Source organism: Numenius arquata, chromosome 5 (assembly GCF_964106895.1).
Source record: "Numenius arquata chromosome 5, bNumArq3.hap1.1, whole genome shotgun sequence".
Taxonomy (NCBI): Eukaryota; Metazoa; Chordata; class Aves; order Charadriiformes; family Scolopacidae; genus Numenius; species Numenius arquata.
The window spans coordinates 38,474,923-38,490,944 of record NC_133580.1 but is presented as its reverse complement, the minus strand read 5'-3'; the positions used below and the strand labels follow the sequence as shown (position 1 = coordinate 38,490,944).

The 16,022-nt window shown below is 40.4% G+C and overlaps 1 protein-coding gene across 1 annotated transcript in view; it reads right to left on the bottom strand.

The window, feature by feature from the left end:
- Positions 1-2,905: 2,905 nt before the first annotated feature.
- Positions 2,906-16,022, bottom strand: part of TMEM131L (transmembrane 131 like) — an 84,269-nt gene continuing 71,152 nt past the window's right edge. The window contains exons 26-35 of the mRNA XM_074147581.1: positions 15,524-15,678; positions 14,065-14,189; positions 12,370-12,527; positions 11,293-11,478; positions 10,166-10,244; positions 9,009-9,091; positions 7,548-7,668; positions 5,769-5,857; positions 4,785-4,927; positions 2,906-3,318 (exon numbers count right to left, since the gene is read on the bottom strand). Of these exons, the coding sequence (XP_074003682.1) occupies positions 3,040-3,318; positions 4,785-4,927; positions 5,769-5,857; positions 7,548-7,668; positions 9,009-9,091; positions 10,166-10,244; positions 11,293-11,478; positions 12,370-12,527; positions 14,065-14,189; positions 15,524-15,678 (1,418 nt within the window). The 3' untranslated portion in view covers positions 2,906-3,039. The remainder of the gene's footprint in view (positions 3,319-4,784; positions 4,928-5,768; positions 5,858-7,547; positions 7,669-9,008; positions 9,092-10,165; positions 10,245-11,292; positions 11,479-12,369; positions 12,528-14,064; positions 14,190-15,523; positions 15,679-16,022) is intronic.

Genomic DNA, 16,022 nt, shown 5'->3' with positions numbered 1-16,022 from the left:
TTATTGTTATGAAAAGTTATACGAAATACTTTGCCTAATACTACACAGCTCCCGGGGGAATTACTTCTTGATCTGTTCTGGTTTGATTAAAGAGAACGATTGTTTTCTTTCTTAGCCATATTTCTCAAGTTGTTTGTGGCTCATTTCCCTTGTCTTTTGCTGGCACTTTAACAACTCTGACCAACTTTCTCAGAGAGGTCTTCCTTTCCAAACATTTCTGATTTTTTTTGCTCTCCCCGAACTCTCCAGTGTCTTTGCTTGGTTTATTGCATGGGTTTTTTTCTCTCTTTTTCAGTGAACTATTCTGTCTAGAACATACACGCTACTTACAACAGGGACTCGGCGCCAATCAGAACTCTGTGGGGTTTTGTTGTTTTTGTTACAGTTTGTTGTAGACCTAAGAAAAGCATCTCCTTACACTGGTACTTGAGGAAAAAGCTTCCCTGCAGTGCATGGAAAATACTGATCTCCTTAAAACAATTAACAGAATCAGCTGGGTAAGCTAACATGAGGACAGCTTTGCACATCCTCTCTTCTCCCCTGTGCCTTTGCATGTCCAAAATTGAGTGAACATGCTATACAACAAGCAACATTATCCAGGGAATAAAGAACTTCATTGCATTTCAAACCAAATGAGCACTGCTTTTTTTTCCTCCATATTTATTGTGTTTGCACTGCCATTCTACGCCTCCCAAAGTCTCCTGCCACAGGCAAGAGGCACACAGAAAGCATGTCAGCAGTTACGACTACTTCTTGTGGCTTAGTACTGATTTCAGGAGCATCAAAGTTCATATGAACACGTGAACTTTCCTTCAGAATCACAAGCGATTACGATTAAACTCCAGTCAGATTCCTGCCCAGAACGATGCATCATGGAAAGCAGCCAAAGACTCCTGGCACTAGTTCCTGATCAAGCCATTAAAAACCAGAGTTCTGAAAAGCATTCAGTGATGATCCCAATTTTCTGACACAGAAACTAAAGGAAGGCTTAGCAGCACCTTCTGCGTGAGCAGTTAAAGCAGGTAAATGTAGCAGCTTTTGACTATCTTGCCCAATCACTACCTCTTTCTGAGCCAAGGCGAGCATGGGAAAGCACAGCCGGCAGGGTGTCTTCCAACAAAGCTCTCTCAGGAACAGGAACTGTTGATTTACTGCAATAAACTGTTTGCAGAAACACGCTGTTTCTGGTGAAACATTTCAAGACCTGAGATGGCACTTCTGGCTGAAACCAGCAAGTCAGAAGAGCTGGTCCGATAGGTCAGCAACATGGTTGAGACTGGCAGGGCCAGAATTTAGGTCTGGGAGCTCAAGACTGCCGAGTAGCCTTGCACGCAGGCTGTCAGCTGTTTTGCTGTGCCTTTTCTCCTCTGCTTTCAAATAAAAAGAAACATTAAAGCCTCAACATTTCCTTGTCAAACTGAATTCCTGTCTTCCGTCAGTCTGAGTTCAAAGGGTAAGAGGGAAACAATAAAAAGTAGCAAGAAGTAAGGAACTTGCTCAAGTTCACAGAATCCTGCGACCCTGGTGGTCTCTAGTCCAACCTGCCACAGGGAGCAGGACTGCCACCACCACCACCACTACAGCAGGTCACATGTGGCTTCGTTCAGCTGTGCCATGAACACCTACAAGCACAGAGATCTGTCCACCCCTCGGGGCAACCCATTCTCCTGCAGCACCACCCTCTGAGGGCAGTAACGTTCAACCTGAACCTCCCATGTGGCACCTGTGACTGCTGCCACTTGTCCCGATGCCCGTAAGCCACCACAAGGGTTTTGGTTCTCCCATCTTTGTGGCTCTCCTTCAAGCAGCTGTACAGGGCTGCTACTGGATCCCCCTTTATCCAGGTTTCACAAGTCCCCTTGTCGAGGACACCTCTGGACCTCAGGGATGCCTTCCGCTTTTTCTGACACTCAAGAGTGAAGATGCCTGGACACACTCTGCCACGCCAGAACTAAGGGCTCTATGGGAACGGTCAGCAGAGACAAGAAACACAGAATCACAGAATGCTATGGGGTTGGAAGGGACCTCTGGAGATCATCTAGTCCAACCTCCCTGCCAAAGCAGGTCCTCCTAGAGCAGGTTGCACAGGAACGTGTCCAGGCGGGTTTTGAATGTCTCTGGAGATGGAGACTCCACGACCTCTCTGGGCAGCCTGTTGCTCAGAGCATGCACAAAGTTTGCATGACGGAAAGATTCAGCCCCGAACTGGGTCCCACACTTCCCTGGTTGCCTTTCCCACTACAAGGATTCAGTCTCATAACACGAGCTAACACAATGCTGTTCTGTTTTGGAAAGTGGTGTGAACTGGGCTCTCAAAGAAATATTTGTTCCAGTTCAAGCTTTGGCATTTTAAACAAGGGCAATTAAATGCACTGAAAATGCTATTGCAACATGAAGGCTAAAAATATAAACACAAAATGTCAGGAGTCGCTCACAAGAAAAGTGCCTGAAAGAACCGCCCACGCACCCGCACTGCACAAGCATCACACCGTCCAAGTGACAGCCTGCATTCTCAAGCCTGATAAACAAGCCACAATTCAGCCTTTTTTCTATTGCCAGAAGTTTACACCCACAAATAACTATGTCAGCAGTAGAAGTGGCACCACTTGGAAAATCTCTGATCCGCATGACCAGGTAGGTCCCCAATGTTACTGTTTGTTTGGCACCGATGCCACTACTTAGGCATAGAAGTTTGTACCTACAAAAGCTAAACCACTCCTAATTTAAACCACAGAATGTAAACTTCAGAAGAAACACGTGCAGTACAGATTCATAGATCATTTTAACAACCCGATTCTGTCCTTATTCTTAAGAAAATTTGGGCTTTAAATTTATAGCCTTGCCCTGACAATCACAGCATCCTGCACATGCTTTGCTCTTGAAAATGCACCGAATGCTCAGACTTCAGTAAAAAAAAAATTTATTTTCAATATAAAAGTGCCAAAATATCCACCAACATTGTAATCTATTCAACAACCAGCTTACTCTAGTAATCAAAATTGCAAGCATCTTTATTCACATTTTTAAATCAAATTCCTTTCACACGTTTCCACAGTAACCCGAGTCCCTTGAAAGTGGGAAATTTGCATTTCGATTGGCTGCTGTAGTCCATATGTCCAAGTTCATGTAGGCACGGAAGGGGTTAAACCTCGGATAGTATTCCTGCTTACACATCACTGCCTGGTTCTCCACGTGGGTCGAGTGTTGGGTGGTGGCACTGACGGGGCAGCAGCTTTCATAAACATCACTCTGAGGTGCCCAGATGGAACCAAAAAGTCCAGACATGGGAGACAAGCTTCGGGTGCTTGAGAGGTAGGGCTGTAGGGCGAGACAAAGTTATCATGGGAAACTGCAAAATAGACCATTTGCCAAAGAAAACGTGGAAATGTAATACTAAATGGGAGGAAGCAGGGTTTATGCAGAAAACTTAGGAAACGCACAAGTAGAGAATTGCACACGAGTTCACAAAGCAACATGGCTGCTGAAAATAGTCCAGCGGAATTAGTGTGTGTGTGCAAAGGCACTTCGCTAAATGAAGCCATATGAGCTCCTTCCTGCACGGCACCGATGTTCCCGTAACAGGAACACAATACTCAGCTCTGGTCAGGCTGTTAAGAAAAGCTAAGGGAGAAATGGAAGACACGTGAAGAGCACCACGCGTGTTTCGAGAGCTAAAAGAGGAGGAGGCCTAAGAAATGACAAGAAAAAGGTTGAAGTATGTGTCAGCACTAAAAGACTGTGCATGCCGGGAGCAGAGAGGCATATTCAGCATGGAAAAGAGACTATAACTGGGAGCTAGGGAATTTAGTTAGAAAATTTCGAAAGCTTATAAAGAACCTCCTGGAGGGCAAGATGTGTTAGTCTGTGAGGAAGTCTCTCGGAGAAGGTCATGGAAGTCTTGGGACTTTTAAAACTGAATGAAACACTGAAATGTATTGTGGGGAAAAGCTCGCCAGGGAAATGAACTGAATTATCTAATGTATTTTCCAATCTGTACCTTCTGTGTTTCCTGGCATTCCTGAATAAAATATGAAATAAAGCCACATTTATTTTAGGAAACAGTCTTCTCCCAGTTTTGCCACTTTTTTAACACAGCAGAATTTTCACTTTTGCAGTTGGAAATATTTCTTTCTTTATTTGGTTAGTTTTATTCCAAATAAACCTATTGTAAATAAAAAAAAAAATTCTAAAATAGAAGATTTTGAAATATGAGCAGAAGAGAAGGTGGTTACAATTAAAGACCACCTTGAACTGAAGTCACTACATTGCACTATGAGATGACATAAACATGGCTAGTCTAGAGCGTAACAGCTCAAAGTCAGCATTCAGAAATCTGCACAAATCCAGCTTAAATCACTTGGATTTCCTAGCAAAAAAAACCTGTCGAAGTCACTGAGAGCAGCTGTCCATTCAGCTCTACAATTTCCAAATCTCTCTGGGTTTTGCTGTCAGCACTTTTTGTGTTTTACCCTCATCTGGAAAGGCTGATTTTGATAGGAAAAAGTCTCAGTAGACTACGCAAGTCCAAAATGTTTTTCCATATGTAAGATGATTTTAGTCAATTTTCAGGCAAAAGTATCCGTCTTAAAATTTCACAGACAAGGTCCAGTAAGAACCTCGACCAACGACTGGGAGAAAGCCACGCTACCAATGCCAGCATTAAATATGTCCATCAGGCTACTTAAAGGATTCATGAAGAACACACGAGCAACAGGCAGGGGAAAGACATTGGGAGGGCTTTGAAGAGGCACATGAAGGCAGTGCCTCGCCGTGACCATACTCACCGTGGAGTTGACGTAACTGGCAGGCTCCCAGGTAGGTGGCATGTCGGGAGGTGCGTTCCAGGTGGAGGGACAGTTCTGGTCAATGAAGGCTGTATTCTGCACCGCTGCAGTACCCGGGAAGCCACTGGGGTAGTTCATGTTTTCTGCAGTTCATAAAAGCAGGAAGACAAAGTAAGGCTTTTGCATTACAAACATTACTAACGTTTCTGTGGAGGAACATTGAATCTTCTTGGACTGAGCCAGGCTGGAACCGACCTAAGCCTTCAAGTGACTTCAGGCACCTTCAGGGCAGCACAGCAGTGAAGCGTAACAATTTCTGTTAACAAGACTACCACTCTGTATTAGGAACTCACTAACAAATTGCTATCAGGAGGACGGGATAAAGAGTTGGCAATCTCTCTACTGGAGAACAGAGTCTTTATTAGCCACAGAATGTGCATGGCAGAGCCTGCCCAGGCTTCACTGCCAACATGCCTCAGCTCTAAGCACCCGAGGGATCACCGTGCTGCCTGTGATACTGTAGCCTGACCTTTAATTATTGCTTAGGTAATGCTAAAGAAATCTAGGTTGCTGCCAGTGTGCTTCCCAAGCCAAGAAACTCTAGCCTGGAAAGGTAATTGGTCACAAGAGGCCTTCTGTTTCACACACTGGAAGGCAGAAGCCTGCCAGAGGGGAAACAAAGAAAATTGTGCAAAAAGATTTGTGTAATACTGTGGTCACGAGCATTTCTCTCTATTCCCTCTCAGACAGAGTCCTGTATACCGGCTTTTCAGACTTAATAACTCCATGCGAAGACCAGTCTTCTCATCCACCACACGCAGACATTTTTTATTACTACAGAGCATCCAGTCAGCTGGAAACTGTAAAGTCCACTTAAGCAATGAATGCCCAGATGTTTATAGACAAGTTCAGCCTTTTGTCCTGCAAAAGGTGAGAGAAAAAAAACACGCTCAGTGATAATTCATAAGCTTTGTTTCATCTTACCTTCTGGGAAAGCACCATATTCATTCATCTCTAGGGGACAATACATGTTGGAAAACTGGCTGTCACAAGCTGCATTCCAGTCAATGAAGCTGTCCCAAGGAAAAAAAAAAAAAAAAATCTGCTGTCAGAAACAACTCACAGAACTTCTGCAAATTATTTAGAAATGCTTATTTGATGTAAAGCTGTTGGATGCAAAACACCTGTAACCAACGATGAGGCTTTTCACATTCCGCTTGCCAATTCTGCCAGTATCTACTCTGTGCCACTACGTAATCACAGTGATTCTCTCACTGAGCTCTTTTTCCTCTGGGAGGATGAACAACTTGTAATGACAGCTACCAGAGTCCTTTAACCTAAGGAGCAAAGTGAATGTGTAGTAGTGAAGTTGCGTAATTGAACCCACCTAACTGGGTTCAACTTCTTCCTCTGTAAAAAGAAAAGAATTGTACTTCTTTCCCACAACCATGGAAACAGTAGATGGAAAGTGAAATAATGTGATTTGAAATAGAAGAAAATGTAATGCATTTTCAAGCATTTGAGTGCTTGAGAATAGCAATTAAAATGGAGACTTCTACTTTCGCTACCACACATGTTAGAGTCCTGTTAAACAATAGGTTTTCTAAACCAAACATGAATTTTTAGGGATTAGACTTGTTTTAATTAAAATAATTTCAGGATTTCAAGAAGACTTTCCAAATGTAATTCTTAAAGATGTATCAGAAGTGAAACAAGCCCTGCTATGCACAGAACTTGAGGAAGTCCAAGTCTGGACCCAATCTGGACAAGGTAGGCATACAAAAGCATTTCACATCACGTTGTGCTAATTCAGTTTTACTATTCAGGCAAGAAGTTCTAAGTTAACCACTACTACATATGAATAAATAATTACACGAAATTTTGCATATAAAGTCCAAATTGAGATGGGCATATGAAAGCAAAGTAGCATAATACAGAGTCCGCCACAAATCACCATATATTTCATTTGACTTGAAGAGTCAGACAGAGCACCAACAATTGCTCCCAATCATTAGGGCTGCAGTTTGTTGACAAGACAGTTAGCACCGAGGCTGGCAGCCAGGTTGGGATCACAAGACCATCACTTGGGGATTTCCGCGTTACCACTCTGTCATTTCAGATGACAGGATATGACTTGAAGAACTGGCCGTATTTCACTGGAATGGGGTGGCAAAGTATTTCTTCTCATTAGTTTGTGGTGCATCTTTCACTAGTAAAATTTGCAGTGTCTGAAGTACCAGAATTATTCAACTTCACTACTACAGGAAGATTGACCCAAATCTACACAGAGCTTCAAACAGATCAATTTTTATCCTTACACCACCTTCAAAATGGACTATTTGCTTTTATTTAACAACTTCTCTCCATGCTACTTAACATGAGTATACAACTGCATAACACATACATAGAACCTATGTATTTAGCAAGAGGAAAACAAACCTAAAAGCCGAGCCCTCTGCCTGGCAATGCAAAAGTAGTGCAAAATTCAAAGCCTTCCAAAAAGTATTTAATTAAATTTGAAAAAAGTTCCAGAATACCTACATATGAGCAGGAACACCAGCGAACTTGTCTTAGCAAAATTAATCATGATGTACTAATGGAAGGGCATGAACAACTAGAACTAAGATTGAAGTGACAGCAACAATTTAACTTTGACTATTACCTTCCTTACAAATATTGTAAGATAAGCTCAAGTGCAGTCCTCTGCATCACAGAAACCTGAACAAAGCACTATCCATACTGTTTACATAAAACATAACTTGCCTGTTGTGGACAGAGGGGGTTTCTTGGATCATGCACGGAATATTGTTCTCAAGGTTGTAGTTTAAACTGTTTGTCAGGCAGACTGGCTGGGCAGGCCACAAGTCTCCTGTTGGGTAAAGACCTAAAAAGGGAAAAATGGAATGAAATGCAGAACAAGAAGGCGGCTCCACAAACTCTGAATGTCACAATGACACTTTATTCTCAGACTCACAATAATGACTGTATGCGAGATAAAATGTCCGCTGTTACTAACCAATCCATTTTTTTTTGGTGATGAATGTCCACCTTAAATCTGAAAATTTCTATTTGTTAAAATATATATATATATAAATACTTGAACTGAGAAGCTGAAATTCAACAAAGCAGGGCAACAAATTCCTACAGAGAGGCCTTAAGTCATCAGCTGCCAGCACCAAGGTGGCACCCTTCCTCACAGCAGGATGGACGGCAGGGATGCGAGCCCCATCAGCCTCCTCCTCGCCCCCACCCATCAGTCAGTAACCATCTCTGAAGTCCAACCACACAAATGCAGCAGGAACAGGGTCAGTTTTTTAATAGACTAGAGCCATTCACAACCAAACAATATGCAAACTCGTTATGGCTGTATTTAGCCCCTAGGGCAGATACTCATTGTGCTGCTCTCTACAGACTGAGTAGACTGCCCACAGACACTTGGTTCCTATCAACTCTGCGAGAACAGGCAGCTGGAGAAAGGAAAAAAATCCAAATTAGCAGTCCCCATAAGACAACGGTTGCAAAGTTAGCTCTATTTCATTATTTCCCATGATACATATTATGAATATTGCTACTGCAGAAAAAGTTTAATCAGCATTTCTATTCTACCAGACACAGGTTAAACCTACAGTGAAAGGGACAGCCACAAGCAGGCAGTTCTGCTGCCTAAAGAACCCATGCATCCTAACCAGCTTTCAAACTCCACCTCACCATGTAGCCTGTTGCTTTTATGAATCCCACTCAACAAGTTAAAATTGCTTCCCTTTGAGACACAAACAATGAAAACTCAAGACTTTTAACAGCCCAACCCAACCTCATTCATTACTGCTTTCAAAGACAGCAAGCCCCAACTGTGGAAATTTAGAGAAAAAAATGGCCGTATTTGAATTGATGCTGAGCTTCATTTTAACACAGCAACCAGTGCTCTTGATGTCCCAACTGCATTACTTTTGGACATAAACCTGTGCAAAGCAAGAGGATGAAAAAGAATACCTAAAACATGAGTTGAAAGCTAAATGCTGTCTTCACGCAGAGAAGATACAGCAAAAAATGGCATAGTATAAGCTTTCATTTGCTAACTTTGCTCTTAACTTGTTTAGAACTAAGTCAAGTTCTAATAACAACATGGCTATCAAGTTGGTATATACAAGTGTCATTAGCAACATCACTGAAACTGCTTGACAAAGTGTGGTAAAACCAGCTTCAGTTGTTAATAAAGTTACTGACCTTTATTTTTGTCAGGATCTGCAGCTATGTCAGTGAAATTGGGACATAAGGTTTCAGGATACTGGGGGATGCTGTTCATGTCTCTGCTGAATGAAAAGAAAATTTAATTTCTTAAGTCTAGGCACTGTTATGTTTCATAATCCAAAGAATTTCAAAGGAAATATACAGAGATGTAAAAAATATTCTAATCAACATCATGAGTCCTATTGCTTTCCCCCTTTGTTTCCTGATTTTTCTTATTTTGAATTACCCCTGTGCAATTTTTTAGCAGCTTTTTTTCCCCAATTAAAAGCCAGCTAAGTTGTTACACATGCAAAATGAATAAAATTCATACATCTTAATTACCTCACTTTTGTTATTCAAGTATAAACCTATTACAAATTAATTCAAGAGCTCTTCTCTAAAACTGGAAAACAACCTATAGTCCATGAAGATGAGCAGGATCTCTCATAACGCTCCCAACAACTTTCAGGCAAGTTTACTTTTATATGCACGGAGACACATAGGCACGCATGAGCATCAACTTCATATTTGTCAAATCCCATCAAAGAAACTAGACAATGTGAGTGGAGAGGGGACATTTTCAAGCACCAGAATCCCAGAAGAAAAGGATTAAAATTATTTCTGCTAGTGAAAACAGAGTCATGAATGAGAAGTGAAATGAGGACTTGTAGTAATAAAAATTGTATCTCTACTACAGTAAAGAGGTAGAAAGGAATGTGGGGGAGGGGAGAATCAATTTTCATGCTGTATATCCTAGGAGAACATTATTCCCATTAAAAGAATAGCATCAACTTGAAAGTCTCACTCCCACCTTTTTGTAAAAGAACATTATTACTTTAATATAACTAAGTGTTAATGCAAATGTAGTAAGTTGCTAAGATCTGGAAGAAATGAGAGGGGAAAAACAATTTCCTTTTTCCCCCAAATTTATTTTACATTTGGAAGCATTTATCGCATTTCCCCCAGCATAATCCATTTTGCATATATCTTTTCACCTACTGAAAAAGATTCTTCTTCTTCCAACAAGAAAGTACAGTTAAATGATCACAAAAAATGACAAGACAGCAGGTAGGTATAATTTATCAAAATGAGACAAGATTTCAAGTTGGTGGTGTTTCTTTAATGTCTTACAGGTGTAGATTCAAATTTTTTACCTGGTATTGCAGATGTTATGAGACAGATTTAAAGTGATAGGAGTTTCAGATGGAAAATCATTTTGTGAAATACTCTCTCCTAAAGAAAAGAATGACTGTGAAAATCAAGGATCCTAAAAAAAGAAGTATGCACAGAATATACATACACACAAATAGACTCATCAATAGCATTAACCAAGTTTTCTCTCTACTTCCACATGGTCTTAAATGTATTTTATGACTTATGATTACCACACTCTTGATGGAGAGGTTCCTTGCTACTACTAAATTAATTTTGAATTTGAAATGACTTTTTCTTTTTAAGAGGCATTACCATTTGAACAAACGGAAGTCATGTGCACACAATTAATTATCTATTACATCGCAGTTTCAGACACAACATGTACTGTATCTTTTGGTAATATAAAGTTTTATACATACAGAAACACATGTAAGTACATGCACATTTTTAAATTATTCTAAACAGCTTTTTTCAGATACTCAAAGCTGGTTTTACTTGTGTCACTTCAGCACTTTCTTTAAAATTTACTTTTAGTGCTGCATCAATCTGGATAGTGATGGCGGTGACAGGGTTTAGGCTTTCAACTATTTTAATGATATTCAGGCATTCAAAAAAGTGCAGTAATGAACCACAGTTCCCATTTCTCACACAGTCAAGCAGCTCAGGTCTCCTGGCTATGGATGCCTCAAATACCGCCATCCAATCTCAGCATCCTCAGATCTGACATGCTTTCACACATTCCTCATATGTGCGTTTTCTTAAATAACTCCAATAAAAACATTGTATTTTTATGAGAATAATGTGATGTAACATAAATTCAAAGAAAGAAATTGCTTTGACTAGTGACTCTCAGTTCTTCCATCTTTCCATGAAAACTAATTGAGCAGCTTCCTCAGTGCAGTCTGACACTTTCTCTGTAGCCTGACAGCTCATCACTGTCTCCACAAAACTTCTGGTACTTTTTTTCCAAGTACCAAGTTCTTTAAATCTCTGCTTTTGTTTCTGAGAGGTGCTCTCACCCATAAAAGGCAATTTATATACCCCGTGCCACAGTACCCCTTTCCATTCAGAAGGCAGGCTGAAACTCTGCCCACTATGGTGCAGAAGTGATATTTGCAGAACTTACTGGATGGAAGAAAATGCCTGGCAGTAATCATGGGCTTTTTATCTCCGTCCGAACTGCTGGTACTGCTCCAACTACCCCAGCTCCCACGACTGGCACGAACGCTTCCTGATGAACTTCCACAGTCTGAGCTTGAATCAGAACAAAACTTCTCCAAACACTTCTTTTTGGACCGTTGATAAAAGCTTTCTAAAGAAGTTGCAAGAACAAAACAACACAAAACATGTAAGAAAGTCTTTCAGCTGAAGATTCAGTGAAAAGTCATCCAAAATGTGAATTTACATGGATTTTCTAAATTCCTTGACAATAGGACAGAAATTAATATTTACTGATAGCTTCAAGATAAATGTTCCAGCCCCTACCGCAAGGAGCTTATGACCTACACGACATCCCCAGTGCAATGAACGCAAGTCACAGTACAGTGCAGTTAGAGGCAATAGTTTGAAACTGGAAGCCTATACTGTTCTTTGAAATATACAGTTAATATTTTAAACATGAAACATCCTGGCTGTAGGAACCTGCATACTAAAGGCAATGACAAATGTTGCAAGTAGTGAATTCGTGAGTGATAGATTCTCCTTTCTTATTATCTCATGAGGGGAGCAAAGGACAATCCTATAAACATTGATACCTTCCCCAGCCCTGCTCTTCGCAGGAAACAGCTGATTAAACTCCTGACAGAAAGGCAGGAAGGAGGTACCGGAGCTAGTCGTGGTTTTTAAAAATGGCCTCCCTATTCTAAAGGTGGCCTTTGCAACACTGCCACTTCAGTTAATACCAGCTTTAATTTGAATACACAAGCAGACTGTCAGTCCTTCACCCTGGACTGATGGATTATGGCTTCAGACTGATTCATCTTCTAATGTGCATCACCAACCAACCCTGCAGAGAAAGCATGCAGAGCCCCTTCAGAAGAGAGCAGGTATTATTTCAGGCACTGCATTGTGCCAGTCCTGTCATCTTCACGGCAGGGTTGAAAAGGAAAAGAAGCACAAGTCTCTCAAGGAAGGAATACAGTTCTACTGCCACAGAAACCACATTACATTTTTTCACCCATTTAAGACAATTAAGATTGCGTACCTGTTTCTCCCTGTATAGACAAGCTCCCAGCTTTTTGGTCTGCTTTACAATTTTCCCCGTTACCCTGAGGACACCAGGCTCTTATTCCAATATTCGCTCTCAGATCCGGCCTTTCAAATTCACTGCACATATGCTTCAACTCACTCTGCTCAGGGACCCTAATACAACCACACCCAAAGAAACATGTTTGCATTTTACATTTCAGCTGCATTTTTCCTTTCCAGGCATTAAACACTTCAACTCACACGACCATTGAGGCAGGATGGGGGGCAAGGAGTAAGTTTAGGAGTCTTATTCCCCAACTTTGCAGAAACCTAAAAAACCTTTCCCAAAATTCAACATCCCACCACACAGACTACTACTTCTCAGGGAGAGAAGCAAAACGACATGTCTACGTTAAACTCCATTCTCTAATGCGCTTGCAGAAGGCAATTAGATGTTATAGCAATAAGCACAGTCTAACCCTGTACAAAGATCTAGATACACAGAAAAATGTGCCCTACGCCTATTTCACTGGCATAATTATAACTAGAATAAAACCATCATCTGAAGTAATCTTAAGTTTTTGCTAGTAAAACTGAAATATCTGGATCCAATATCGCAATCAGAGAGTATTAAGGAAACATGAATAAAATCCAGCTGTCAAGTTTTACAGGAAGGAAATAGTTACATCTTAATTCAGAAAGTAGCAACTGCTGAATCAGTTCAAGGAACAGACACCAAATTTCAGTATTTCACTTCCATTCTTTTATCCTTCCTACCTACAAAGGTGTGCATCCTGCAAAGATTTACACGTTGACTTCCCACACAATGAACAGTAATTTGTTTATAATGAGTTATAACAGCCCCTTCAGATTTACAATCTCCTTGTCAAGTCCACTGACCTCAATAGGACCATTTGCAATAAAAATCAAGTCTGTGAAGTCTTTGTAGGATCGTGACCTTAATTCAAAGGGCTGGGGGAGGGGAAGGAGGAGGATTTTCTCCTCATAAGTGTTTCTATTCTAGCAGCAATTTATAACTGGTATTCTTTAACAACAACCCAAATAACTTAAATTTAAAAAATATGAAAAAATAATTAGAAGTAGTTTACAGCTGACTTTAGAAATTCATTTAAACAAACCTCAGGGGGTAAAAAAACCACCCTAACTTCCCAAGGTGTTCTCAATATTCTTTTGAGCCTAGTGCTGCTCTGATCTTTTTAATCATCATGGAAAAATGCAAGCTGCTGTCTCTTTTCTATGTATTCCTCTTTCAAAACTACTAGAAGACAATATTCCCTCAGTTACTCAATATAGCAGATGATTCTCCTGAAAGTGGAATCATTTCAACAATTTTGTTTTCCTTTTTTCACTGAAGAGAACACACGACTGGGTTTTATCCACACAACACACAATGGAAAGGAAGCTAACCATCCAAACTTCAGAGACAGCAAATTCCAGACTATAACGGAGAGCGACCACTGCTATGCAGAATGGGGTGTGTCTATATACATGCAGATTTACAAATGGAAAAATTCTTTTTTTTTGCTGGTGATACTTTGTACTGCACATTCTTAAAAATCAAGGCTCAGGCCAGGATTAAAGTGTGTTTATTTAAATAGATAAACCAATTCTGCCTAATGCACTATGCAAAATCTGAGAAAACATTACAGCAATTCTGGATTTCTTCATGATTTGGTGAGGCAATACATACCTTGTAGATATATTAACGTTCTTCTTCTTATTTTTTCTAGATGTTCTATTTCTATTCCAGTTCATATTTGGTACATTTCCTTCCTTCTTCTCATGAGGTTTCTTCTTCCTATATGCCTCTTCTTGCTAAAGGTAAAAATATGAGCTGAGATAATACATACATTATAAAATGCAGTTACCTCAGTAAATGAACTCTGTTGGATTTTTCTAGCTAAATTTCTCTGGACAAAACGACCCGACCCAAATGCATAGTTACTTCATGATTTAGTGGCTTTCCACAGCACATCCTCTTTCCAGCACCATCAATTTGACCAGCCTTTCCAAGACTCTGTCCTTCAAGACACCAATAGATGATGAGAGAGAAATTTTTGAATTCCCAATGTTAGCATTTTCCCTCTCATAGCATCTAGCTCTGACTTCCAGGAAAATAAAAAAATAGGGGGAGAAAAAGGAAAGCAGTCAATAAAATTCCCAAGTGCTAAAAACAAAAAACATCTGCCAGATTTATGATTGATTTGTGTGCAAGTTCAGCAGCAATAAATCCTCCCTTTCTGCAGCAGCTAAGGGGGTAGGGGGAGGCGTTCATTTGAATTACAACTGAGGAAATTATGGGGTAAGTTAACCAACAAATAATAGTAATTTTTAAAAATGCAAGAAACAAACTGAACACCATCAGCCACACATGGAAAGAAGTTTGTAACAATAGTTCCCAAAACAAGATTAGACCCTGTCTTTTCTGATACGTATTCCTCAGGCATAGTAAGCAATTCCTCCTTACACCTTTTTGCCATGGGATTCCTATCCAGTAGACAGGATACAAACACAATCCAAATTCTTGGGTTTACTTTCTTGGGACCCAATTCTTGGGACCCAATGAAGTTCTTTAAGTTTTCTATGCTGCCTGCAACAAAGGTACAGTCTGCTGTGTTTCTGGTGCTCAGAAACCAGGGCTGAAGAATGATCCTTCTCAGCAGCTTCACAATCTGTTAAGGAGCTTCTGCCTGCTGTATTCTCAAATGCACATTTCTGATGCAAAGCCCCGTCTTTGGAGATCAGGTCTACAAATGAAGGTTGATATGCCCATTTAGGACACCTCCCCCTCCAGAGTATGTTCTCACATCATTACTGTGGCTGATAGTTGGCATTAGACTCCAGTATGTTTGTGCCTGCTCTGTCAATAATGAAGAATATCTCTGGTTGCAATACGGCCAATATCATAATACAAGGGCTGTTTTAATTTTTACTAAAACTGTTCATCATTCTATAAAGCAGCATCAGTATGCAATGGATGTGGGACAGTACGTCTCCATACTTCCTCATTCATCTGATTTGTAGTGTTTCAGATCTGTGACTGTATGTAATAGTCCCTATATGCACATACATGCCTATATGTGTATACATATATAAATAAACAAAAAGATCATCTTAAGTTTGAGAAGCAGAAAGATAACAATACAAACCTCAGAAGAAGTAATCTCCTCTTTTGCACAGCATGGCGTCTCTTCCTTAGGTCCTTTATTAATCTTTTTCTCTGTGGAAGGCTTTAGGTTGATCTGCTTTTTTAAAGTCTCAGAGTTTTCTGTTTCATTCCTGAGAGGCACTTGCTGGCTATTCCCTACAATTAAACAGTAACATCAGTTTGCCTGGGACGAGAATGGGCTCCCAATCATAAGCACATATATCTTCTACCTTTCTTTAAAAACAGACTTGCGCTGCTTTCCAAAATGCTAGGAGACTGACCTCTAGGCTGCTGCTGCTGAAAATTTCAAAATCCAAAGCTAATGCTGTACAAAAATTCTCATAGCAGTTGCAAAATGTAGCTCTACACTGATTCCTGCTTATGGGCACACCACTCTTAGCACATGCATAAACTACCCAAGTCCCGCTCATCTAATCTGAATTTGAGTTATTCAAGATCCAGTCGTGGGTCTGTAAGGTAGAACCTGAAGCCAGAGAATA